We start from the raw sequence: 27913 nt of genomic DNA on the forward strand, positions 1-27913 counted from the left end.
ATGCCTGTGGCTTAGGGCTAGGATGGCCCCTCAAGTCGGAAGGCCCGGGGCCTTTACCCCCCTTGGCAGGCTTTGGGCCGAAAGAACACAACCTTAATACCCGGTTTGCCCTCCGGATACTGCTTCACCCGATGGATCAGTTTCTGCGGAGTTTTAGGTTAGTAAATAAAAACTAATAAAAAAAAAACAAATTTATAGTTGTCGGCGTATTTAATTCAGTATATTGAGAATAAAGAAATAGGTAGACTGTAACTTTACATTTTATTCAATTCATTGCAAAACCCTGCATTCTATGAATTACGACACCATATGCCAATTGCGATCCCAACAATTATGATAAGAAAGAACGTCAAAATTAGCCTACAAAATGCAGATACAAAACAATCAACGCCATCTATTAGAAGAACTGAATTACGCGAATTTTTGAGAAACAATTTATGCTCTCTTGTCTTCTTTTTGGCCAGCCACATTTTCGTTAAGTTTACCAGTTTCGTACTTTTAAATATCTCATAGGCAAATCTATGTTTTGTACCGTAAATAATAGAATTTTCAACACTAAACAAGCTGAAGAAGTACTGGAAGTTTTTCATAATCGTCGAGGCCAGATCGTTATTGCTGCAAACTATCCGAGGCTTATGACCTGTCAACGCCAGTAAAATAGCTGTCATAGCTAAGACCAATGATTTTTCTTCTTCACCTATAATCGGTGTGAAATGATTTTCAACACCTGCAGACGGTTGATTAACACTCAGCAGTCTAAGCACATAAAGAATCTGAGTGCTACGGGGTGTGAATAACTTTTCAGTTCCTGAAACAACCTGGGATTTCACAGTCCAAACAACTGCCAACCCTGCTAGCAGCTCTGGTATTTGTTCTCGTTTGTCATAGTTAGTCCAGCTGTTAAATGGTTTTTGGAATTTCATATCGAAAACTTTCTTTACAACCTGAAATGCTTCTGAAACTGCAAAAAAATCTTTTTGACCATCGTGGTAATCCTCAAGGAGTTGGTGAAAAGTTTCATCATATTTTTGGTAAGCAGAACGTAGAACTGCTATCTCGGATGAGCTGTTCAATGTTTCGAACAACTTCAGCGCATCGTCAATGTTTATTTCGTTTTGTGTTCGAATAAATTTCGAATACGGATTCTTGGTCCAGAAGATTTGATTTGAAAAGTCTGCATGATAGTTACTGTTATTAATGGCATTCGTGAAAGGTTCAATCCGTTCATTCAGGAACAATTCGAATAATCCATAATCGGGTTGTTTTTTAAGTTTCAAACAACACGTTCTCACGGCATCAAGCAGTTTTCTACTCGTATCGATTTGTTCCGTTTCAGACAGTTTGCCACCTGATTTCCACTGTGTTCTTGTTAGTTGAATCTTAACGTACGACAACAATTGTAGTACAACTTCAATAGTATAGTGCTTTGGGTATGAGGAACTCTCAAGAGACACTGATACTGCTTTGGTAAATTTTTCCACCGCTATGACCCGATAAGTTTTCCGCGATGTTTCGACCCATTTGTTATTGATTACTTTAATTAAGTTTGAATCCTCTAACGTTTCCATGCTGACACCAGGTATAGCTTTGACATACCAATCGAATTCAACTTCATCTAAAACTCTCAAAAAATTATTGTACGATACGAAGAAGGATTTCAAGACTTCCGTAGGAACAGTTTTGTCCAACGCAACCGAAACGATTTCCAGTAAAGCCTGCTTCAGTGATTTCATCTTCGGAAGATGTATTTTGTTAGGAATTACGGTTATAATATCTTCCCTGTATTCCCAATATATGCTGAACTCTTTTACCACACTTTGAAAGTCGTTTGTTATGAGAGAGGATTGAATAAGTTGAGCATTCATTATGTTGAATTGTTTTTGCAAAATTTGGTGGTCAATCTGGGAACAATCTTTCTGTGTCATGTAGGTCATAGTTTGTCTTATGAAGCGGATTGTACTGTGAGTAATAACACGAAACATTTCCATCCCAACAGAACGAGTCTCAATAACAAATTTCACGTAACCCTGAAGAATGGTATCGAAGCAATCGAAGTTATATTCCGCTGACAGAGCTCTGAAAAGAGCTTCGAGCATTATACTAAACCAAATGCACTTTTCGTCAGATATTTCTGATAATTTTTTTTCCCGGTCTCCTAAAATTGGTTCAGAATATTTCATGAGTTGACGGAGTTTAAAATAATGGTGTCGTTTCTTGAACATCTCGATATAAGGTTTGCTGCATATTCCAAAACTATTATAACCTAGATCGAATTTTTTCAGGAGCTCAAAGAACAAGAAATATTCCTGCTCCAAACATTTGGAGAACGAATTCTTAGATTTCCAAACAATCTTTTTGTTCGGATGCCATCCATCATTGTTACTGATAAGAAGAAATTCCGCTTTGTGGTCTGTTCTGTCACTGATGTCAACGATCAAATCTTGCAGGCTTTTCGCCAAAAGATGGAAAGTCGAATTGGTTAATTCTTCAACTAAAATTTTGTTAGTTACTGTTAGCGCTTTCACAAAATTAATCCAACGAACAGCGAGGTCATCCAACGGCTTCTGAAATATGTTTCTATTCAAATCGCTAGTCATATTGGAGAAAAACGTCGTCATTTTTATGAACGATGAGAATTCGGTCGTTGCTGCAGGTCTTGAGAAAGTTTTCTAAACGGATCGGCGCTATCTCCAATAGTTGCTTCCTGTAAGTTGATATATTGTCATCTACATTCCTTCGTAGTTTAGTGATTATTTCTGCACTAGATATCATCGATGAGCGATGATCATGCCAATATATATAAATCTCATCTCTTGCTATTGCTTTGAGTTCCAAAAATGACATTGCCATAGCGCGCAGTTCTAAGCTTATTAACTTGTTCGAAACCATAGTTTCGCAAAACTCAGTAAAGCTTAGTCTTTCAGAATGAGTGCTTAGGAAATAACACAATTGAATGTTTTCATAATTCTTTGCGCCCTTGAACAGTTGTTGTAAAACGTCTAAAATTTTATTTACGATTAAAGACAGCAGTGACTTTTTTTCATTCATCCAAACATCCTGTCTACTTGGTTTTTTCACAGTCGAAACTGACATAGACAAAGGTCTTTCGTGTCTGACCTCAGTTTCAGTACTTTCGAAGAACATTTTAAACGGAGTCGTTATTATTGAAACTAGCTGATTGGCTATACTGTTCTCCTGCCTACCAGAGGCATTGCGATATTCAAGTTTGGTCTGCGGTTCATATTCTTGCATCATCTTTCAGGCGATCTGAAATGTTGTAAGTTTGCTCGTATTACTTTTTTATTGGTTTGTTGCTTTTGTTTCATACTTTCTTACAGTAATTTTTTCACAATTCTTCAAGAAGTACAGGCTTTCTGTGACAACTAATTTAATACTGTTCCAACTGTCACTGTATTGAACAAATCTGCCTGCTCACCGATACTGTCCTAGGCAATGTTTTCAAATACCGATACTTTTTCATTCGCTGCTTGGAAGCTAGAAAGAAAGAATTTCCCGATTTCTTTGAAATTAAAATGAATTATTTATTCGTCGAAAGTTTATACAGGGTGTTTTTGGGAAAATTTCACGAGTTAATAGATCTTCTGATTAGACTCAGGTCTTGCTCGGCTGTACCATGTGAAGTCAATATTTGGCTTCTGGGCATTATTTTGGTTCCGAGATTCAGCAATTTTGAATTTTTTTTCGGCACACATGCGTAAACACGACATTTTCCCTTAAATCGGGGAAGGAGGAAATCGGGGAAGAAGAAAAAAAGGAATTTGGAAAGAAGCTTGGCTGGTTGTTGCATTCCAGAAGACACTCGAATTGCCGTTTGAATTGTCTTTTTCTTCTTGTTGTTTCAGATAGTATAACAGAAAATATCAAGATCTGTATAGAAGGATGCCTTTTCGCGTGTTGAAGAAAATCGACTGTATTAGAATGAAAGGTATTCATGAATGTTAAAGAAAATATTTTTTCTTCTAAAATAAGAGTGCTGAAAATAAATAATCAAAATAACATTCGATTTTGGCAACACGCCAAAAATAAACTTTTCATGACTTTTTTACTTTTGAAGTGGCCAAAGACGACCCCAACAGTAGATATGGCCACCAATGAACTAGTTTTAGGTCCAAGTCATTTGAGGTGTCGCTTGAAGAATTTATAATATTACCCAGCCTATAGGCTGACGACACAAATACTTGATATTACCACCCGAGTAATTAGAGTTACTTTGATTATGATAATTACATTACCGGAACATGTTCCGGTCATATTTCTGGAACCGTTTTACCGATTACGGTCATCCGCTTCGGCAACTTCAACAACCAAAATACCGTTCTTTTTAAGGTTTGTTAAAAAAACTAAAAAATGTGGTTGAACATAATCGCTCGTTTTTGGCACATGTGCACAGAGCCTCAAAAGGAAATATAAAACTATTGTAGTTCTACGTCAACTATGCGGTCGTATCTTCAGGGGCGGATGAAGGGTATTTTGAGCTGCAGGCGAAAATCGATTTGGCGCCCCCCTGGTCATCATTGTTAAGTTTATATTATGAGCATTTTTTGAGTAGTAGGCACTGCCAGGCAGTTCTTGAGAAGTCAATAAGTGCTCATGGAAAAGACGTAAAGTCGTTTTTCAATAAAACATTCCTTGTTCGTTAGCATTTGTCTGAGTTCGTCTTTGTCTGTCCGAGTCAAAGTACGAAGCTATCCTAGAGGTTATGAGCAATTCAAAGGAACGCATCCCGCAGCTGACCGGAGCGAATTATGAAAATTAGTGTTTCCGAGTCGAGCTTCATTTGGATGCAGTTGAAGGTTCATCTGCGCAGACAAAACCAGCTTCGGCGGCAGACGATGCTCTCAAGAAGTGGAATAAAACCGACTACAAGGTCAAGTCAATTCTTGTTGGACTCACAGCGGATGAAAATTCGAATTTGCTCGGTCAAATCAAACGGCAGCTGAAATGTGGCAAACTTCAAAAGAAGCCTTTATAAAAAAATCCGTTTCAAATTAAACGTTGCTAAGAAAGCAGTTAGTACGATTACGAAAGACTCATTTCACTGTTCGCGAAGACCAGGACAAAATAAAACGGTGACCTGATCCATTGGAATTGGAAGTATTGTCTTTTGGGCAAGCCAATATCATCGTGGCCGAGATAAGTAAGTTGTGACATCGTCGTATGGATCATGCAAGTCAGCAAGCTCTCAACAACCTTGCGAAACACAAGATGACCCTTGGTTTTGTAAAGGAGTTGGATTCTACTGGATTCTGCGACTCATGTTCTTTGATTAAGCAGCACTGGGAGCCGTTAGCTTAGTGGCAAATAAAAGTCTCACCGTGTACCATGGCCGCGAATATTTTTCAAATGAGCCTCAACTATTTCAAGACTCATGGAACCCCGCAGCAAAACGGGGTAACTGAACGCTTCAATCAGACGCTGATGGTTGAGAGGCTAAGCTCAATTCTGTCTAATTCAAAAGCTATGAAGATGCTATCTACGGTGGCTTTAGCTGGAAACTTAACCCTTGCGGGGAGCTTCGTAGCCGCAAGGTTACAGAGTTCGCTTTGGTAAACGGGTGGTCGTGGGTTCGAATGTTAGTAGAATCAGGCCATTTGGTTGTCAAAGGACTTTTAGCCCCACCACGTACCCTTCCTTCATTCTGGATTCTACAGTACCCCTGTTGACTCTCCTCCTAACAAAACTAAGTCCCTATTATAATAAAACTGGTGTGAGTAACACATGAAAGTTCTCTCCAGGGAATTGTAACTAGGCGATATTGTTAGGATGGACAGAGGCTCGGTATGGTAGAGCAGTAAGCTTGAAACGGAAAGGTAAATTACACATAAGCACTGATATGAATGACAAGCGTATCACTTACTTCAATAGTGTTACTGCTAATAATATGAAGTGCGGAGTACAGAAAACACCTGGGCAATATCACAATAGATCTAAGCTCTGGTCGCAGTGATGAGTCCACACAGAAAAAAAAAACCCTTGCGGAGAAGCAGATAAACGCAAAACCAGACCTTGACAGGATACGGATTTTAGGATGCTATGACATGTATCTCGAACCAGCAGAGAAACGGTATTAGAGCCCAAGAGCCGAGAAACGGTAATGGTTGGCTACACTCCGAATACCGAATACCAGCTTAGGGACAAACTGGCGAGCAAAATCGTTATTGCCAGAGACGTCAAATTTAACGAAGATTGTTTCCCTTACACTAAGACGGACTCACTGCTTCGCAAATCAGTAAGTGGCTTCCTGTTCAAAGTTTACGGCCACAGTTTCGCGGTCAAGCAAGAAGCACGTGGCATTGAGCGCTGATGTGGCTGGAGTGATTTGATAAGCCGGGTATCTGGATGATGTTGGTGTTACGATTGTGCAACCGGTGACGATCTGAGGACAACCGTAGTGTCATAGGGATGGCTCAAAACCTGACTTCGAACACCATTTTATATACGACCACATCGCAGCTGAATGCCTACAAATGGCACCTATTTGAACCGAAAAGCTGTTGGCGGACATCTTCACGAAGGCGCTGATTCAAAGACCTACAACGAACAGTTTGACTCCACAATCAAAAGGGGGTGGCGAAGTAGGCACTTCCAAGCAAGCGGTCATGGAGAAGATTTTCGATCATTCCCAATGGAGACGTGCTATCATTGAGATCGTTTTTCGACGAACTGTTCATCCTTCGTTAACGTTTGCCTTAGTATTTGCCCGTCCGAGTCCAATTCTAATGTTATTCTACAATTTTTTATTAACTTGCTAATTTTTAGGAATAGCAGTCTAAAAACAATAGTCAACTAAACTTGCCGAATTTCAATAATATTATTATGATTCGAGTTTTAATTTTTTTTTATTTTTTCGCTCACTCATTTGGCGCCCTTCGATGATTGACGAGCAGGCGACCGCCTGCTTCGCCTATACGTTAATCCGCCCCTGTGTTTCTTGAATACCAGCCTCCTATTTTTTTTTATTTTAGGAGATAAAAAACCAATGTTCAACATATAAACATGCATTTTTGAATGACTGATAACTTTTTAAAGGGTTTGAAAATTCGGAAAAATCTGAGAGAAAAGTTTTAGCAAAAATTGTGATTTTCAGTGCCTCTTCATTGAAAACTTTATTTATTTCATTTATTTATTTATTTATTTATTTAACCTATTTCTGTCTGACCTTTTTGGTCTTCATGAAAGTTAGTGGATGAGGAAAAGCCAGTTTGAGGCCGTCCTCATGGAGGCCCCAACCCCATAATCTTTTGTTAGAAATATACGTCAAAATCAAAATTTTACATTGAGCTCATTAAAGTCATTAACAAAATTATAAACATTACAAACTTAATTTCAAATTCAACAAGCAATCCTATACGATTATACGATTCTACTTAGTCATTACATAAAACATTCATCCTATGATAAGGGACCATCCATTAATGATGTCACGCGTTTAGGGGGGAGGTGGTTTCAATTATTGTGACATTTTGTGACATATGGGGGAGGGGGGGTTAGCTTGAGTGTGACATCACATTTAAACTCAAAAAAAAATAAAAATAAAAAAGTCGCATACCTAATCGCAGAGTTCAACTCAGAACTATTTATGATATATGCATCATTCACTTATAGTTCTACGATCCCTTTTTTTTGTTTAAGATTTGCTTTAGACAAAGAGAAATAATCTTTTGTAATTGTTCAAAGCAATTTTGGACATGAAAAAAAAGAGATAGAAAATGGCAAATTCACACAGTGGCTTCTCGCAATCAACTTAATCGACGCAATCGACTAAATCGACGCAATCAACTAAATCGCCTTCTTTGTCTCCTGTCACCAGCGTTGCCAGGTATCCAGATTTAGCTGGATTATCCAGATTTTTGAACATGTATCCAGGTAAACAGCTTTGATGTCCAATTATCCAGATTTTTCATGGAAGATCCAGATTTTATCCAGATTTTATTTTCTCTGTTCCGCAAAAAGGTCATCACTTCAATTTTGGCGCGAAATTTTGCAATTTTGTCACCTCAAATTTTGCGTACCCCAAGACTTTTATCCGAAAATTTATCCTTTCACTCCACGAAATGACTGCCAGATTTTTTCCAGATTTTTATTTTGCCTTTTCCAGATTTTTTAAAAAAATGACCTGGCAACGCTGCCTGTCACAGACAATAAGAATATTTACATATTCGTATGCATATACTGCCGTTCCAATCATAGTAGTCCCATGTTCTACACAAACCTTATGCACGCTGGGACAACTATGCTTTGAACGGCAGTCGGGTAAATACGTATAAAACGCCCCCCCCCCCCCCCCCGGGGCATAACGCCCCAGTCCATTTATTCGGAAACACACAAAAAATGAGACATGAGACTATTGGGGATCCGTAGCGGGTCATAGGACCAACCTTCTGTGCAAGTTTGATAATTGTCACTAGCAGCAAAAAATAAACAAAAATCAATTTTGATTTGAGCTGCTTCAGATCTAATTTCTTGCAGCGTTTCTGTAACCTTTTTTCCCTAGCGTATAAAGTTTATTACCTGGTATTTGAACTTATATATCTCAAATGAACCCAGGCCCGGATTTGAGTGGGGGCAAAGGGGGCAAATGCCCCGGGCCTCCCGATTCAAGGCCCCCCCCCCTAGTCCTGAGGGGACCTTTTTTTTTGCTCGTCATCTTCCAGAACGTTTATTCTGAATGTTTTAAGAAAAGAGGGCCTCACAAACAAATTTGTCCCGGACCCCTCACCGTCTAAATCCGGCCCTGAATGAACCTCTAATCAGCTGTATCTGGTGAAGAAACGATAAAAATCGTATAATTTGCTTTTAAGTATTCAATGCTTTCTGCTACATTACAGCTCCGGGCAATATGCCCCACCGCTAGCCGGGCTTATTTGTTCATTGCTTTAGCGTTTGCTTCTGAGACTTCAAGCGCTGTTCCACTTCGCGTGCTGAGCTGCCATATGAAGCTACTGCAAGGGGCATATTATATTGCATCTGGGGCGTTTTGCCCCGGTAGATTGGAAAGCTTGCAATTTTGTCGTATTTTTTAATAAAATTATGGTGTTTTTCTGTAACAGTAATTACAAAACAAAATAATAGCAGTGCATTACCAACAAAATAGTGTATCCAACTGCATGAAAGATTTGTTGTTTGTGATAAACATAACTACAATATTGACGATGTTCCTTAGGGGGGGCGTATTATACCTGTTTACCCTATAGTCATGTTGAAATATTTCTTCATTTTCGAGGTCGCCGGTGAAAAGATTCCCTTAAGCTGATTCGAAAGACGCCGGAAGTGTAAAAATTATGGCTAATAATATCAGATAAATACAAAGTCGATTTTGTGGCGTTGATTGTTGAGGCACAAGAAGCGAACGTGCAAAGAAACCTACCACTATCAAGATCAATTTTTATGTCATTTAAGGATGCATGCACCGTGTTTTACCGTGTATGTTCGTTTATGAATGACAGCGTAATTTCATTAATTTTTAGTGTCTCTCAATCCAATGCATTCTAAAATTTTGACAAAACGTAAATAAAAAGATGACACCCCGTTAAGCATACAGACGCGAGGCATACGGACGCGAGGCATACGGACGCGAGGCATAGTACCCTAGGCATAATGGACGGCAGGCATACGGACACGAGGCATATGGACGCGAGGCCGAATGGATGCGAGGCCGAATGGTCGCGAGGCCGAATGGACGCGAGGCCGAATGGACGCGAGGCCGAATGGACACGAGGCCGAATGGACACGAGGCCGAATGGACGCGAGGCCGAATGGATGCGAGGCCGAATGGATACATGGCCGAATGGATACAAGGCCGAATGGACACAAGGCTAAGGGGAAGACATGCGAAATATTTTATTATCGTCATCATCATCACAGACCTCTTTCAATAACATGTATTTCGTTTTAAAGTGACATTTGGAAAGCAATACACTCGCGGCCTTCGGCCGACTCCCTGTTCGAGCGAATGCTGTCCTTACTCGCTACCGCTCGTTCGGACTTAACTAAGGGAAGAAAACTCTGTTTGAGTAGATCTAGCAAACCAGTAGATCAGTCGTTTGGGTGCGAGAGGCCGCCGCTTCCGACGGCGGGTCGGCGGCCGGCTCGGACTGTGGAAACCACGGCGGCTTAGTGCCGCCTTGTTTCCTTGCCCTCGATTATGCGTCTTCGCCGCATGATTTCAAGAAAAGTATTATACCCAACTTAAACTCTTTAGGAATATATTTACACCTGAACTACATAATTGGATCTCATGCGATCGTACAACATCGCATTCGGCCTCGCGTTCATTCGGCCTTTCGTCCATTCGGCCTCGCGTCCATTCGGCCTCGCGTCCATTCGGCCTCGCGTCCATTCGGCCTCGCGTCCATTCGGCCTTGTGTCCATTCGGCCTCGCGTCCGTTATGCCTTGTGGCAATATGCCTCGTATCCATTATGCCTCACATCCATTATGCCTCGCGTCTGTATGCCTAGCATACTATGCCTAACATCCATATGCCTAGCGTCCATATGCCTCGTGTCCCGTCCCCAAATAAAAATACTTGGCTATTGTAACATGTGGAGAAGATTTAGAATGCGAATTGAATGGAGAAGAGGAACTAAATATTAATGGTCTTTAAAAATCAGCAATCATTAACTTCTCTGCTTTTGTTGCGATAAGAAGCAAACGAGAATCGCTCCGATATATACTGGTTCGAAAAATTAAAACAATACTGCATTGTACGCAGACGGTACGCGTGTGGTTTCTGTTTTCGATTTCGGTGCTGAAAACAAAAGCAATCCAGCAGCCGGATCAAACTCCCCGCGCCGCCGGGCGCCCGTTACCCCCTAACGCTGCAGAAGACAGTGTATTCTGTATAGACGGCAGGGCTTTGAAAAATCTGTTATACTGTTGCACCTACAGTGCCAATTTTTACTAACCGGGACCTCATTCGTAATGAATTAACCAACGCTTACTTCAATCATCTGCGTCGAATATCGCTTAGCAGTAGAGTTTGTGAGTGATATTCAATATAGTCATCATTCAAGCCACGTGGTAATGGCTTCATGAGCAGCGTTGCCAGGTCATTTTTTTTAAATCTGGAAAAGGCAAAATAAAAATCTGGAAAAAATCTGGCGGTCATTTCGTGGGGTGAAAGGTTAATTTTTCGGATAAAAGTCTTGAGGTACGCAAAATTTGAGGTGGCAAAATTACAAAATTTCGCGCCAAAATTGAAGTGATGACCTTTTTGCGGAACAGAGAAAATAAAATCTGGATAAAATCTGGATCATCCATGAAAAATCTGGATAATTGGACATCAAAGCTGTCTGCCTGGATATATGTTCAAAAATCTGGATAATCCAGCTAAATCTGGATACCTGGCAACGCTGTTCATGAGTAAGATAGTTTTTCTCACAACATCGGCGGGGAAGAAGATAGGGTAGAACAGGGCTAGTTCGTTACGGGGTAAATTGGTCAATGAGGATTACATCAAACCAACGCATCGAAAAAACTGTGTTTTATTTTCACATATCATTTATATAAAAAAAAAAATTATGTTATATGGGTGATTTAATCAGATAAGCAACGAAACTAAATGACAAAACAAAGTGCAGTTGTGCAAATTGTGATTTAAAAAAATGTTTATCGTTGTCCGTCGGTTTTTAAATAAAGAATAATAAACACCCGTTTTCAAATGACAATTCGCTCATTAACAGATTTTGAGCAGGTTTGAGCAAGAACTCAATTAAAAACACGAAGGACAGCGATAAAAATTTCTCAAAAACCACGTTTTGCTCAGAAAATTACTCTCTTTCAGCTGATCTATAACAATCAGAAAACCATAAAAACTTTAGAATTGGGGAATTCGGTTCGAGTTTTCAATTTAACACGTGTTTTCTTTGATCAAGTGTCCATTCAAACCATCAATGTAATTTCAACGTATACACCAAAGTCGCGTTTTACGCGGGGGATACGTGCCGCGTAAAAGGAAACCGCGTAAAAAATAATCGCGTAAATTCCTGAATCTACGTGAAAAAACGCGTAAATTCCAGATTCCGAAATGAAAAAAAAAAATCCGCGTAAGAAAAAAACACCGCGTAAATTCCGGAATCTGCGTAAAAAAACCGCGTAATTTCCGGAATCCGCGTAAAAATGACCACATAAAAAAACTTGCATAAAAAACTGTAAAAAAAGGCGACCTCATTGAACTTTTCGTCAAGCAAGGGAGAGTAACACTTTTTCATCCAACAATGAGTAGCTTTTGCGAACGTCTAAGCGAAAAACTGAAAACGATTTGACTTCCGCCTAATTGCTACAGACTGCTGTAATGCATTGGTGGAGGAAAACTGAATTGTCCTTTCGAAATAAAAGTTGTCACTTTACCCCACTCGCTGATCAACTTCTACCCTACCTGAGGAGCTAATTGGCCAATCTGTCAACCGCTCAAAAAAGATAAAATACACTGAAGCCTTTTAACGCGTATTACGGAATTTACGCAGATTTCAGAACTTACGCTGTTTTTTATGAAAATTTCAGAATTTACGCGTTTTTAACGCGGATTTCGGAATTTACACGTTTTTTTACCCCAATTTACGATTTCAGAGTTTTCACGGTTTTTTACCCGAAGTTCGGTATTAATCCACGCGGTTTTTTACTCGGAATCCGGAATTTACGCGGTTTTCAGAAATTTCTCGTTTGTTATGCGAATTTTGGAAATCACCAGTTTATATACTCAGACTTCGGAATTCACGTGAAGTTTTACGCAGATCTTACAATTAACGCCATTTTTTACCCGGATTTTGGAACTTACGCGTTTTTCACGCGGATTTTTTCCGCGCTACGTGTCTCCTCGTAAAAAAAAACTTCCGCAAAATTGCGAGCTGTTTAATGTAGTTCATATTTTCGCATAATACAGCCATACCTCGGTAGAAGGCAACCTCGGTTTAACGTAACTCGATATAACGTAACTTTTACCTCGATATAACGTAACTTTTTAAGATGTATTGATATTGAATATAAATGATAAAGCAACTGTTTTTGGGGTATAAATTGCTTCGAAAATTTGTTTGTAGTAAGTTTTAAAACCAATGAAACCAATGCGAAAGTTGTCCCAAATGGGCATAAGAAAGGTTTTAAAATACTAATGGGTGATGGGATTAGGTTTCCACGCATCCTTCCTTGCATGAATTTAAAAAAAAAATTTTTGCTTCGATATAACGTAACTCGATTTAACGTAGCGGTAATGAAAATAAAGTTGCCTTATATCGAGGTATGACTGTATTACCGGTATAAAGTAATGGAACATTTTTACTAAAAATGACCAACTTTTCCCGCTCTAAGTACAGATTTATGCATTAGTCATATGTTACACAAATTTCAAAGTTCTATTCCAATCCAATCCGACATACAAAAACAAATACGAAAACAAACGCAAAACGAAACAGTAAGAATGATACCAACCGCCCTCATTCACTTCGTGTCTTGCACGTACACATAATCGGAGAGTGAACGTAATTAACGAGCGCTGCCATAGCGAATGACCGCCACCTAGAAACTAAAAAAACGATCAACTTTACTTTGACTGTTTTTTCTCTGGGCGATCGCTTGACTATATCGAGCAGTCAAGTTGACTGCGGAAGGCGTTCGCATTCGTGTTTTAACAGTCAACTTGCGATCCTTTGAAAAGCACTGATAGTCGGTCCGCGCGTGATTTCTGTTTTCGATTTCGGTGCTGTGAAAACAAAAGCCAGGGCGAATTCCCTATGTAGCCGTTCGCCGGTTACTGTCTAGTGCTTTAGAAGACTGTGCATTGTGTGCAACCGTTACCCATTAATTCTCCTCTTCCTAGATCCTTCCGGCATGGCATAAGAATACCCTTTGACGGGGTCGTCAGATGTACCCTCATCGGTTGGCAAAAAGGAAAAAGAATCGAGTTTTCGGACGTAAACCGAAATTACAAAGGTTAGACCGAACAAACTGCGAGTTGTCGTGAGTAGCTTGAAGCAAGCAAACGCAATTGCTAGCTACGAGCTCTTCACGAGGGAGTACCGCGTGTACATCCCGGCCAAGGAGGTGGAGATCGACGGTGTGGTTACCGAAGGAAGCCACACGGTCGATGACATTTTGCGTCACGGAGTTGGCTGCTTCAAGAACCCCCTGATTTAAGATGTAAAGATACTGGATGTCAAGCAATTGCATTCAGTATCCATCGAAGAAAGGAAGGAGAAATTCCTCCCTTTGGATTCCCTCCGTGTAACATTCGCCGGATCCGCACTGCCGAACTACATCTCTTTGGACAGAGTTCGTCTGCTTGTACGCCATTTTTCCTTTTTGCCAACCGATGAGGGTACATCTGACGACCCCGTCAAAGGGTATTCTTATGCCATGCCGGAAGGATCTAGGAAGAGGAGAATTAATAACTCTCCTAATCTTTCTCGCAAAGGTCGCAAGATAGCCCCTAGCGGATTGACCAATAAGCCAACACAAAAAGGAAGCGGTGAAGAAACCCGAAGCAAGTACCTCCCGGTTTTAATTTCATATCAAATCAGGAGTACCCACCGCTTCCTGGGGCACCAAAAACTCCTCGTGCACCCATTTCGATCAGATGATAAAAAAGAAACATGGTTCATAAAATTTTCTGATGTTGTGGACTGGATATTTAAAACATTCAACATACCAGATCCCCTACAAAATATTCTTCTTGCCCTTCTTCCTACAGTAAAAACCTTTTTGAAGCAACTAGCAGCAACTTGGCCCTTCATTTCAGCTATCATATCTTTCGATGACTAATACGGCGGAAGAGGTTAGGAATTTTATCACTGTAATACAGTGGAATTGCAGAAGTATCATCTCCAAATTCGATCAATTTTCTCATTTGATAAATACATACAATTGTGACGCATTTGCGCTTTGTGAAACTTTTCTCAATTCAAATGACCAACTTAATTTCCACGATTTTAACATCATTCGTCGAGATCGAGACTCACACGGTGGAGGGGTACTTTTAGGGATCAAAAGTGCTATTCTTTTTTCAGAATCGACCTCCCCTCGATCTCGAATATTGAAGTTGTTGCCATTCAAACGAATATGAATGGAAAAGACCTTTGCCTTGTTTCGTTATATATTCCCCCTTCCGCGCGGATTGAACAGAAGCAACTCCTTGATATAGCAGAATTGCTTCCCGCACCTTTTTTGATTTTGGGAGATTTTAACTCTCACTGTTCGCTATGGGGGTCGCTGTACGACGACAACCGATCTTCTTTAATCTGTAACTTGATCGACGACTTCAATATGACAGTTATGAATACTGGGGAAGCGACACGCGTACCTCATCCTCCAGCACGTGAAAGCGTGCTTGACCTATCCCTCTGCTCGACATCACTAGCGTTAGATTGCCAGTGGAAAGCAATCAACGATCCCCACGATAGTGATCATCTTCCAATCGTTATCTCAATTGCTAATGGTTCAACTCCCCCGGATCCAATCAATATTTCATACGACCTTACACGTAATATTGATTGGAAGCGTTATGAGTCTATTATAGCGGAATCTATCGAGACTCACGAGGAACTTCCTCCGGAGGAAGAATACGCGTTCTTAGCTGGCTTGATCATCGACGCCGCGACTCAAGCTCAGACGAAACCGATACCCGGGGTAACGATTAGACAGCGCCCTCCTACCAAATGGTGGGACAAAGAGTGCTCTGAACTGTACGCGCGAAGGTCCTCGGCGTATAAGGACTATCGAAAGTACGGCTCTGTTAAGCTGCTTCGAAAGTACGAAGTACTCGACAGGCAGATGAAGAGCTTAATGAAAGCGGAAAAACGCGGATACTGGCGGCGGTTTGTAAACGCGTTGTCGAGGGAAACAGCGATGAGCATCCTTTGGGATACCGCCAGGCGCATGCGGAACCGTGACGTTTCGAATGAGAGTGAGGAGTATTCAGATCGCTGGATACTCGATTTTGCCAAAAAGGTCTGTTTGGACTCTGTACCGGAACAGAAAACCTTTCGCGACGCGTTTTAAGTAACTACGGAAGAGCCTCCATTTTCGATGTTGGAATTTTCAATGGCTCTCCTGTCGTGCAACAATAAAGCTCCAGGGTTAGATAGAATAAAATTCAACCTGTTGAAGAATCTACCCGACTCTGCAAAAAGACGCTTGTTGAATTTGTTCAACAAGTTTCTTGAGCTAAATATTGTTCCGCACGACTGGAGGGAGGTAAAAGTCATTGCTATTCGGAAACCCGGGAAACCTGCCTCTGATCACAATTCATATAGGCCGATTGCGATGTTCTCTTGCCTTCGGAAATTAAAGGAGAAAATGATCCTCTTACGGTTAGACAAATGGGTCGAAACAAACGGTTTACTTTCAGATACTCAATTTGGCTTTCGCCGGGGCAAAGGGACGAACGATTGCCTAGCGTTGCTTTCTACTGAAATTCAACTAGCCTTTGCTCGAAAAGAGCAAATGGCTTCTGCGTTCATGGATATTAAGGGGGCTTTTGACTCTGTCTCTGTAGAAGTTTTAAGCGCGAAACTTCATTCGCAGGGACTTTCACCAAATTTGAATAACTTTTTGCTCAATTTGTTGTCAGAAAAGCATATGTATTTCTCACATGGCGATTCGACAACTTCCCGAATTAGTTACATGGGTCTTCCCCAGGATTCATGTTTAAGTCCTCTCTTATATAATTTTTACGTCAATGACATCGATGAATGTCTTGCAAATTCATGCACGCTAAGGCAACTTGCAGACGATAGCGTTGTATCCATTACTGGTGAGAGGCTAGCGATCTGCAAGGACCATTGCAAGATACCTTAGACAATTTGTCTGAATGGGCTCTTAAGCTGGGTATCGAATTCTCTCCGGAGAAAACTGAGCTGGTCGTTTTTTCTAGGAAGCATAATCCAGCTCAGCTGCAGCTCCTACTAACGGGTAAAACGATCTCTCAGGTTTTAGTCGCTAAATATCTCGGGGTCTGGTTCGACTCTAAATGCACCTGGGCTTGTCATATTAGGTATCTGACACAAAAATGCCAACAGAGGATTAATTTTCTTCGTACGATTACCGGAACTTGGTGGGGTGCTCACCCAGGAGACCTTCTAAGGTTATACCAAACACCGATATTGTCAGTTCTTGAATACGGTTGTTTCTGCTTTCGCTCCGCTGCGAAAACATACATTATAAAACTAGAAAGAATACAATATCGTTGTTTGCGTATTGCCTTGGGTTGCATGCAGTCGACCCATACGATGAGTCTTGAAGCGTTAGCGGGTATTCTTCCGTTGAAACATCGTTTTTGGAATCTCTCTTACCGGTTGCTAATTCGATGCACAGTTATGAACCCATTAGTAATTGAAAATTTCGAGAGGTTGGTCGACCTTCAATCTCAATCCAGATTTATGACTTTATATTTTGACTATATGGCTCAAGATATTAATCCTTCTTCATACGATTCCTCCAATGTCGCACTTTTAGCTACTTCTAATAATGCTATATTCTTCGACACCACCATGAAACAAGACATTTCTGGTATCCCGGATCAATTGCGACCCCAAGAGATCCCTAAGATTTTTTCCAATAAGTTTAAACATGTTAGTTATGATAAAAGGTTTTACACTAACGGATCTTATCTAGATGGCATCTCTTTCGTATAGGGCTTGTAGACAGTAATCACTGCGTTTGTGGCGATGGCTACCAGGACATCGAGCATGTTACTTGGTCGTGTGTCGAATTCTGTGGTGTTAGGTCCGAGCTTATAGAATGGCTTCGGGCCCGAGGAAAACAACCGAACGTACCCGTTAGAGACATTCTGGGAAGCGGTGATCTCCAGTACATGACACAGCTATACGGGTTTATAAAAAATGCTGGCATTAAAATTTGAAACTTTTTTTTATCTATTTGTTAAATTACAATTCCCGTCACAAGCTGAAAAAAAGACTCGGCATCTTTATGTTTACGCAGACACCTCAGACCAAAACTGTCAATTAGAACATCACTGGTTAGCCACGTACAAAGGAATACCTTCTATGATTTAGAATAGTTAAAAACAAAATTGTAACTCCCATCCTCTCACCTTAAATCCCCACTAGCTCGTAGTCGGCCGCGAGATACAAAAAATGTGCCTCCCTCTTTCCCCTGCTAATTTAGAATAAAAAAAAATGTACTTGGCTCAGTTAAACATAAATTGTATCGTGCCGTGTCAAATAAACTATTTTAAAACTAAACAAAAATCAGCAATGGTGCTGCAGTTACTGTCTCGGCTTTCTATGTCGTCGATATGCGACGCCATCAACAGCATCCTTGGACTTAGAACTAAACGCCTTTCTAGTTATCTTCTTTATTCTTCTTTTCCTTTTAGTTTCAGTTTTTCTTTCAGTAAAATCGTTCTTATTAAGAAAAAATGCATTCCTAACAAATTTCTCGATTTTCAATCAATTATCACCAAAAAAGGAGGAGGTTTAAAAACGTGACGTAATTAAGGGGGGGGGGTCAAGGAAGTTGTGACAAGGGGGAAGGGGGGAGTTAATTTTTTCCAAATTTTGCGTGACATCATTAATGGATCGTCCCTTATGCAATTTGGTCAGATATGAAGTATTCGACAAAGACCTTTTCTGAAGGAATTTGTGTGACGGTTCGCCGAAATCAAAGAACTCCTCTACTGAAGCGAAAGCTCGAACACATGCAGTGACTGGTACATTATATCCGAACAATGTGCTATGTAATCTGGGTTCAAGCACACCAGCAGATCGGAGTGACCGTTGCGGAGCACGAAAATTCAGCAAAGAAAGAATTCTTGGTGAGTCGACTTCTCCATTTAATACCTTGGTCACGAATACAGCTTGTTGGATTTCCCTGCGCCGTTAAAGCGTTTCAAGACCAATAAGAGCCGCCAGGGAAGATTTCTTTATGCTCACCAGATAAATCTTTTTGTACTCGTTCGATCCTTAGAGTCCATGCAAGTTGATAAGAAGACCAGATCAAACACGCCTTTTCCAATAAAGGTCTCACAAGTGAACAGTATAGGGCTTTTAAGCAATATGGGTCCCTTAATTCACGACCTAACTTTTTAATAAAGCCAAGCTGTCGAGTAGCTTTAAATTATAGATGAGCGGTTCAGGTTTAAATTTATGTTGGCATCGAGCAAGACACCGACGTCCAACGTTGTCAGTATGCAGTTTGCGCGTCAGACAAACAGACAAACCTTAGAATCTGCCAGGTATTTGAAAATGAGCCAGATATTTGCCAGATTTCACCCGCGTTGTCTCGCAAAAAGGTCATTACTGCGAGATGGGCCGTGGCTGGCCTTAACCTGCCTACACTTGGCGAGAGAAAAAAATAGTAGGAGGGTGGTATTCAAGACACGGCCGCATGACGTTGACTACCGTATTCTTATATTCCATTAGAACAAATAGTAAAGGGAATTGCAACGCTTCTTTTACAAAACTACAGGGAACCAAAAGGTGCCAGTTGCCGATTATTCTTGTTTACTGGTTAGTCCGTCCAGAATTCCAGACATTTTAGTATTTTGCAGTAGCCATGTACAGCTATCAGCATTACGGGTGAAACCGTCACGAGATGATCGTTACTATTTTGTCTTTCCGCCTCTCAGCTGCTAACACCTAGCGTCCGTATGTAACCGGTACGGTTTAGTAATGAAACTGATGGGGTGAAATGTTCGAACGGTACCTTTTATACCCAGGCTTGGTCAGTTAGTTAGAAAGAAGAAGGGGCTAAGTAGAAAATGTAATGACAAGGAACGTTAATAAGCATCGGAAACAGAAAGTGACAACAACAATAACAACAAAGTCAGATCGATTGCATCCGTTAGTGTTGACTGTGCTTGGGAAGAGAGGTACTGATTGGCTGCGCGGTATGATTTAGACAATCGATAATTATTACCAATTTTTCAATAGTGTATCTCAAACAATAGTTTGTTTTTGTTACATAAATTTAACCGTAAAAGAATTTCTGATCGATTGATGCCAAAACCTCGAAAACCTGATTATAAATGACTGAAAAATAAGCGCTCAAAACCTGACCACTTTTCCATGGTTTTCCCTGGTTGAATTACTAGATTTTCAAATTCAGACGCCTAACTTCGATATAGACGTTAGTCAACGTCGGAAAGGTCATCACTTAAAATTCTGCCAGGAATTTTGTCCAAAAATGAGTGCCAGATTTTTGCTAGTTTTTTTTTTCGCCAGATTTGATTTAAAACTCAGTGGCAACGTTGCACAGTGCAACGTTCCATAGACAAAAATCAAAAAAGTTGGTTTCTTATTGAACCACTTTTATATGCTGATATGTTTTATACATGTTTGAGACAACCTGTAATGATATTATTAACCTCGTAAGTTCACCCATACGATTATGAAACGCATCTACTGTGAAGTGGTTTCAACTATTTAAAAGATACGTTATTTTTGAAACATTCTCTTAGTTTTCAAAATAATTTTTTAATATACTTTATATCTTTTCAAGTTAAAACCAATATGGCAACGGTGGAGGCATGTAACAACTACATTTTACATGTTACTATTGAGACACAACGTAGCGCATTTTGAAGTTAAAGGCTTCTTGGTCATGCTTTTTTGTGCTTGGAGAAAAAAGATAGTTTCGATTTAAAATCGATCGTCAAAAAAAGTACCCCAAAGTACCTCTCTGAATTTCACTTTTTCCTCTTATTGGGAATATCCTTCAAACTTTGGAAGTGATTCCCATTGCTCAAGTTTGCTCTTTCAACCGGAATTCGCGTTTTCGAATGATACCTCTGGCACCAAGAGTGAGCAGTTCATCGTACATATGTCCCTTATTTTTATGTATAACACGTAATTTATGTGTAAAACACATAAAAGATTCCTGATGTAATGATGTTTAAATGTTTTGCAACAGTAAACCGTATATTAACATAAGCAACAGGGTAATAAGAAATAATAATAATAAAAACTAATTGTGATGGCGTTCTCTCAACGTGACAGTCGATCACAACATCCGCTGTGAAACTTTGTCGAGATGTAATGCAACATGCTTATCAAAGAACTATATCTCTACTGACCAGCACGGTTTTATGCTGAGGCGGCCCGTTAACACCAATATTCTCGATTTTACATTGACATGCATTTCCAACATAGAACGAAAAGCTCAAGTTGATGCAATTTACACGGACCTAAAAGCTGCGTTTGACAAAATTGACCATTATATACTGCTGGAGAAAATTTCGCAACTCGGTGCCTCTCAGAAGTTTACTGCATGGCTGAGCTCCTATTTACGCGGTAGAGTACTGCGCGTAAAACTTGAAAATTGCTGTTCATCTCAATTTATGAATAACTCAGGTGTCCCACAGGGTAGCAATATGGGCGCTCTACTTTTTGCATTGTTTTTCAATGACGTGACCTTGCTGTTAGGTGTTGGTGTAAAACTAGTATATGCTGACGAACTGAAACTATACCTCGAAATACGTACTGTTGAGTATTGTCGTCGTATGCAGAAGCTTTTGGACATATTTGTTTGCTGGTACCGTAGAAACTGGTTATTTCTGAGTGTCTCCAAATGCCGCGTTATAACTTTTCATCGTAAGTTGAATCCAATTGTCTTTGACTATCATATCGATGATCAGGAGCCTGTGAGAGTAGATCAGATCAACGACCTTGGAGTTTAATTGGATTCGAAACTCTCTTTTAATTTGCATCGCTCAAACATCATTGCTAAAGCAACACGTCAGCTTAGCTTCATCTCTAAAATTGCTCGTGATTTCAACGACCCTTACTGTTCAAAAACTTTATATTGTTCGTTGGTACGGCCTCTACTTGAAAACTCAGCATGATCTGGTGCCCTAATCAAGTAGTATGGACCATTCGTATCGAACGTGTGCAGAAAAGGTTCATTCGTTTAGCATTGAGAAATCTACCTTGGCGGGACCCGATTAACCTGCCTCCGTATCCGGATCGCTGTCGTCTGCTTGGACTCGACACTCTTGATTGACGCAGGAAAATGGAGCAAGCACTTTTTACAGGTAAAATTATCAACGGTGAAATCGACTCCCCGAAAATTTTGTCGCTGCTAAACGCAGCCGATCTACTGGATTATAACAACCTAGTTTTCATCGCACTATGTTTGGATACAACGAACCGCTAGCTTCCTGCATTCGCACGTTCCTCAAGATTGAAGACATATTCGATTTTGGTATACCGTCATATAAGTTTAGACAACAACTTGCTAACTGTAGATCTATATGAAACGTTCATTATTATCATTCATGTAAACCTAGGTTAGAAACAAACACAAAAAAAATACAAAGAGGAAAGATCACAAAGCCTATTCAACGAAGCGATTCTTACTAGGAGTTTTCCTAAATATTGGAGGAGCTTTCAACAGTATTCTGTTAAATTGCGTGATTGACGGCACGCTTTCTTAAGATATCGTCAGTTATGCTGTGTGCTGGTGAGATTACTAACTGGCCATTGGAATCTGAACTATCATGCAACGCTCGTATACTGTTGCATGTGACCCCTGTAAAAGTGATTATGGGTCTTACTATCATCCAGTCTGGAGTTGTGCCAGACTTACCTGAAACTAATCAACTCAACCCAGCTATCAATACCACACAAAAAATATAAAGTTATATCATGCCCACATAATTTCTTCAAACTGCTTGCTGCAGAAAACCTCCCGGACGAACACATACAATTCGCATAGATTCTCTAGGATTCCTCACATTGGATTCGTGAGCGTCCTTGAAAAAGATTCTTGAATAAAGAATCCTCAGGAATGCCCTGTATATGGCTCTAGGATTCTTGAATAAGAATCGTGAGTGGGAATCCTCTGGATCGTGTTCGCGATTCCTTTCACGATTCCGTCACCGTGTTAATCGGTATCCTGGGGATTCTTACTCAGGATTCTCTGCGTGTTAGTAAGGGCTGCCAAATACGTTCGATACCCTACGCAAAGACGAAACTAAGATGTATAAATTTTCCGTCACGAATGCATTTCGATGGAAATGTACGTGAAGGTTGATCCAAAATTGAAAGAGAGGAAATTGATACTAAACTAGCTGACCCGGCAAACTTCGTTCTGCCTGTTTTACTGTTTAATTTTTTTTTTGTTTTTTTTTTGCGATTTGTTTATATCGTTGAAATGATTGGTTTTATCGGAATGACAACATCCTTGACTTTTGGCTTTTGTGCATCACCTCTATTCCGGATATATATTGGGTGCATTTCAGTTGTTTTCGTTGCTTTCCAGAAACTGAAGTGGTCATCTTCGAATTCAAAATGGTGTCCAGGGTCTTGGCTTCATAACATCATTTTGATTACGGACATATCCCTATGTAGTAGTATTCGGTTATTTTCGGCTGGTTCACAGAAGTTGCCATTTTACAATTCAAAATGGTGTCTGAGGTCAATTTGTAGCTCCTTGCATCATTCGGGTTCCGATGTTACTCATATTGGGTGGTATTTGGTCACTTTAGGCTAATTTTCAGAAACCGTAAGTCGCCATCTTGAATTTTAAAATGGCATTTGGAGACAATTTCTGGTCCCTGAGCGTCATTCTTGTTTAAGAAACACCCATATTGGGTGTTTTTTGATCATTTTCGGCTGTTATCCAGGAACCGGTTGTCGCCATCTTTGAATTAAAATGGTATCTGCGGTCGATTCCAGATCCTGTGTATCATTCTGGTTCCGAAGATGCTCATATTGTATGGAAACCGGCCATTTTTGGCTGTTTTCCAGAGACCGGAAGTTGCCATCTTACAGTTCAAAATGTTGTCTGAGGTCGATTTGTGACTTCAGTGCATCTTTACGATTCCGGAAATTCCCATATTGGTTGGTATATGGTCATTTGTCGCTGTTTTTTGGAAACCGGAAGTCGCCATCATGGTTTTCAAAATGGTATTTGGAGACATGCCAGAAGAAGGAAGGGTGTCGAAACATTATGGACATGTTTGTTACACCTAAAAACATCCACCTGCCAAATTTGGTTCCATTTACTTGATTAGTCCTCGAGATGTGCAGAAATTAGTGTTTCATTTATATAGAACCACTCCCTTACAGAAGAGGGAGGGGTGTCGAGCCATTATGGACATGTTTGTCATCTCTAAAAACATTCACATACCAAATTTGGTTGATTGGTTCTCGAGCTGTGCGAAATTCGTGTTTCATTTGTGTGGGACCCCTCGCTTTCAGAAGAGGAGGAGGGGTATCGAACCATTACGGACATAATTTTGACCCCAAAAAAACATCACATGCCAAATTTGGTTGTATTTGCTTGTTTGGTTTTAGAGCTGTGCGAAATTTGTGTTCCATTTGTATAGGACCCCTCCATTCCAGGGGAGGGAACATGGGAGGGAATATGGACATATCTTTCAACCCCTAAAACATGATTGATGAACACTGCTTTGAGAAGGTGTAGAGTGCATCCTGTATCGGCTCGTAAAAAAGAACTAATTTTTGGGGTGCAATTGGGACTACCGAGTCCCGTGTGATAGAGGAAGTGAAAACGATGCGGCTAAAGATAAGTATCTTAAACATGCGGGAGGTAGTTTAAAATTGTTCATGCATAGAAAGTGACAATTGGAACGAGCGTCGCTTGCTTTCCACATTAAGGCTTGCATGAAAGCTTGTGTGCAGGTCCGAGTGGACAGACAGTGCTGCTGTTTCCACCGTAAATGGAGCAAATGCATTGCAAATAAATGTTTTTTTTTCGCTTATTTTTTTAAATTTATTATTATTATTTTAAGTTCAATTTTCTTATTGTAGCAATTACGTAGGCGACCGGTTGACACATTATTTATTACAAGTTAAGCAATTTGTCATCAGATTTTAGGTAATATTTTGGTACATACATAGGTTATATTTTGCTACGTATATATGGTAATATTTATTCATTTTACTATTTGGCACTCCTCTTGTCAATAAATATAACATGCTATTAAATACGGGTCAATTTTTGTGATATAAATGTATCAAACGAATTGAAAGTCTGAAAATAATAATAAAATCTGTAAGATTCTAATATTATTTTGAGGCGGGGTTTACCGATTGGAAAATTACTCCGGAATGACCTGCAAGTACTCAGTCATTCTGCACAGGGACTTTGGAAGGTCGGTAGAGCTAACTCCTTCTAGAACCCGAAACTAAGATAGTTGCGGAATTGAAATATAATTGCAACTGTCTGTTTTTCACTATATCACTGCCAGACAGTGGGATCTAGAAAGGTTCCACACACACACACATCTTTCATCCCTTAAAACATTAACCTGCCAAATTTGGTTCCATTTAGTTGGTATGTTGTTGAGATGTGCAGAGATTTGTGTTCCATTTGTATGAAACCCCTCCCTTCCAGAAAAGGGAGGGGTTTCAAACTAATGTGGACATATTTGTTACCCTTAAAAACACCAACATGCCAAATCCGGTTCCATTTGCTTGATTAGTTCTTGAGTTGTTCAGAAATGTATGTTTCATTTGTACAGTATCCCTCCCTTCCAGAGAAGGGAGGGGTCTCAAACCATCATAGGAACCTTTCTCGGCCCCAAAAACTCCTACATACAAATTTTCACGTTTATCGGTTCGGTAGTTTCCGAGCTAATATGGATCAGACAGACAGACCGGACTGCATTTTTATAGGTATAGATTCTCCAAAGAAAACCGCGACCTGGACTTTTTTGCATTTACCTATAGTACCTTTCTCAACACGAAACCTCCCTCAAAATCACCAAAAAGCCTGGACGCATCCAAAGGGCCTGGATCTGATGAAATTGCTTCCGTATTTTTGAAAAATCTTTCTGAAGAACTACCGTTCCGTCAGAATGCCTTTTAATTTGTCTCTGAAAATTGAAAAGTACTCCGAAACATGAAGATGTTCTTCATTGGTGCAAAATCTGTCATCCGCTGCTATCGCGGACCTGCCATTACACAGTGCAACAAAAATTGACTTTTTTTCTGCCTTGGCTTCTATATATAATTTTCTTGTCCATTTTTATGCAAAACTAAATTTCCCCGAGTTTGAACATATTGATCAGTTGTCTGATCTACGTAAAATGTCAGCAGATAAACCTATTTTAGTATTGTAGGGGAATTGGGGCAATTGGGACATTTTACGTTGATCAGACACCTACCATTCGATTTCTGAGACTTTTTACTCAAAATAAAATATAATTTGACTACCACTTTAAGATATTAGCGAATTACCATTAATACTCAGAAATAATCGATATTATTTTGCTTTGTGAAATATACTAAAACTATGCCAAAACCGGTTTCGTAGAATCACCGTTTTGTGTCAGTTTTTGTCCGATTAAGATCTGTTTTTTTTTTCAAAAGATGGGTGAAAGGATGCTAATATGTGGACAAACTCTTAGAATTTTGATATTTGGCCTCAAAACAAAATGGTGTCGAAAAAACCACAAAAATTACCGGTTTCTCAAAAATTCAAAATGGCGTCATTGTTGCCCCTTAAGTTGAAATCTGTTCAAACTCAGGGAAATTTATTTTCGCATCAAACTTCATCAAAAAATCATACATAGGAGCCAAGGTAAAAAAATTGTTGCACTGTGTTATCTTTTACCAAAATTTCCCAAAATGTGTGAATCACTCGTGAATTACACAACATTTCTGCAAGTAAAAAACGTAAAAAGTAGTAACCGAACCCAATGACCACTCGCGGGTTCTGTAATCTTGCGACTACGAAACCCTCCAACTGTAGATAATCTAAATGTGTTTATTTTGATTACAACCAATAACACCATTTATACACAGTTGGCACATATTTATCACTTCGAATTTTTTCGAAGTTTTATAATCGCTACCTATCACAAGAGCGATAAAGTGCTGTACTTGCGTTGTTGGCATTTCTAGGTGGAGTCCGACCTGTATTGAAACTAAAAATTACATAGTTGTTCAGGTTGAAACTCATTAAAAAAGGATCTCTCGAAAACTGTAGGGGCACATTGTCCTAAAACTTCCTAAGATTTCCTCAATGTGGCCGCTCATGTCTTTTGAAAAGTTTCTTTGTCAATCACCGCAAGGTCTACGCCCATATTGCGCACAGTCGATGAAAAATAAGCAACACCAGCCAACGAATTCTCAGAAATCGCCCTCAGCCCGCCCGAATGTAGTTCCTCTTTTTACGCATGCGTACCGGTGTGAGCAATAAAAACTCTCCTAACATTACTCACCAGTGAGATAAGTTTTAATTTAAAATGCCTTGGTTGGACAAACTATCTAACACTCACCTAATGTTATCTGCTATTTTCAAGGTTTTCCAAAATGTTTCTTTAACTGTAGAATTCTTTTTAACAACCTTCACCCACACCAAAGAAAACGTAGACCAGCACGATGTGACTGCTAACTGCAAACTGGACATAAAGCGACAAAGCATGGGGCGCAATACGAAGTCGAGAGTAATTTTGCAAAAAGGCCACACGATACATCCAGCACGAGTTGCTCTGGCTCGTTTCCTTCGTTTTGGCTTCAAAAGTGAAAAGGGCGACACAAGGAAACAATGTTTTGCATTTATTCAAAAGTAAATGTGGACATTTGAAAAATTGTTTTTTTTTTCAATTATCAAAAATGAAATGGTAAACTCCCTAGCAATATTGCACGTTGGCTTGTTGTACCAACTCAAACGGCGTGTGCAGAGTTGGTATTTGTTTTTTTTTTCATTTGTAATACACATCAATATATGAAAGGGCTTCATGCGTATAACCATGCATTTTGGTCGAGAATTGTTTAAAAATAAATATAAAAGGAAATATTCATTAAAGTGTTCTACTTTTGCTACTTTTTTGCAACAAAAGCGTTGAACATCATCAGAAAAGAATTAATAACAATAGTGGAATTGCAGTGTATGTAGCTTACACTGGTCGATAAATGCGAAAAAAATTATTCGCAAAACTCGAAACAATTACTCTAGGAAGATTATAGC

General features: G+C 39.8%; 2 protein-coding genes across 5 annotated transcripts in view; one reads left to right on the plus strand and one right to left on the minus strand.

Moving 5' to 3' along the window:
• The window catches only part of LOC129717463 (uncharacterized), a 215617-nt gene that overhangs the window by 145864 nt on the left and 41840 nt on the right, over nucleotides 1–27913 (plus strand). The window lies entirely within an intron of this gene.
• Nucleotides 265–27340, minus strand: LOC129717465 (uncharacterized). 2 transcript variants are annotated; one of them, XM_055667374.1, is made up of 3 exons: nucleotides 27222–27340; nucleotides 3337–3495; nucleotides 265–3267 (listed from the first exon to the last, which is right to left on the minus strand). In XM_055667374.1, the coding sequence occupies exon 3, from the start codon at nucleotides 2616–2618 to the stop codon at nucleotides 291–293; it is 2328 nt and encodes a 775-aa protein (XP_055523349.1). In that variant the 5' UTR covers nucleotides 2619–3267; nucleotides 3337–3495; nucleotides 27222–27340; the 3' UTR covers nucleotides 265–290. The 2 variants fall into 2 exon arrangements, with proteins under 2 accessions (XP_055523349.1, XP_055523348.1); XM_055667373.1 differs by having other exon boundaries at nucleotides 3329–3495.

The sequence above is a fragment of the Wyeomyia smithii genome, chromosome 1, assembly GCF_029784165.1.
Source record: "Wyeomyia smithii strain HCP4-BCI-WySm-NY-G18 chromosome 1, ASM2978416v1, whole genome shotgun sequence".
Taxonomy (NCBI): Eukaryota; Metazoa; Arthropoda; class Insecta; order Diptera; family Culicidae; genus Wyeomyia; species Wyeomyia smithii.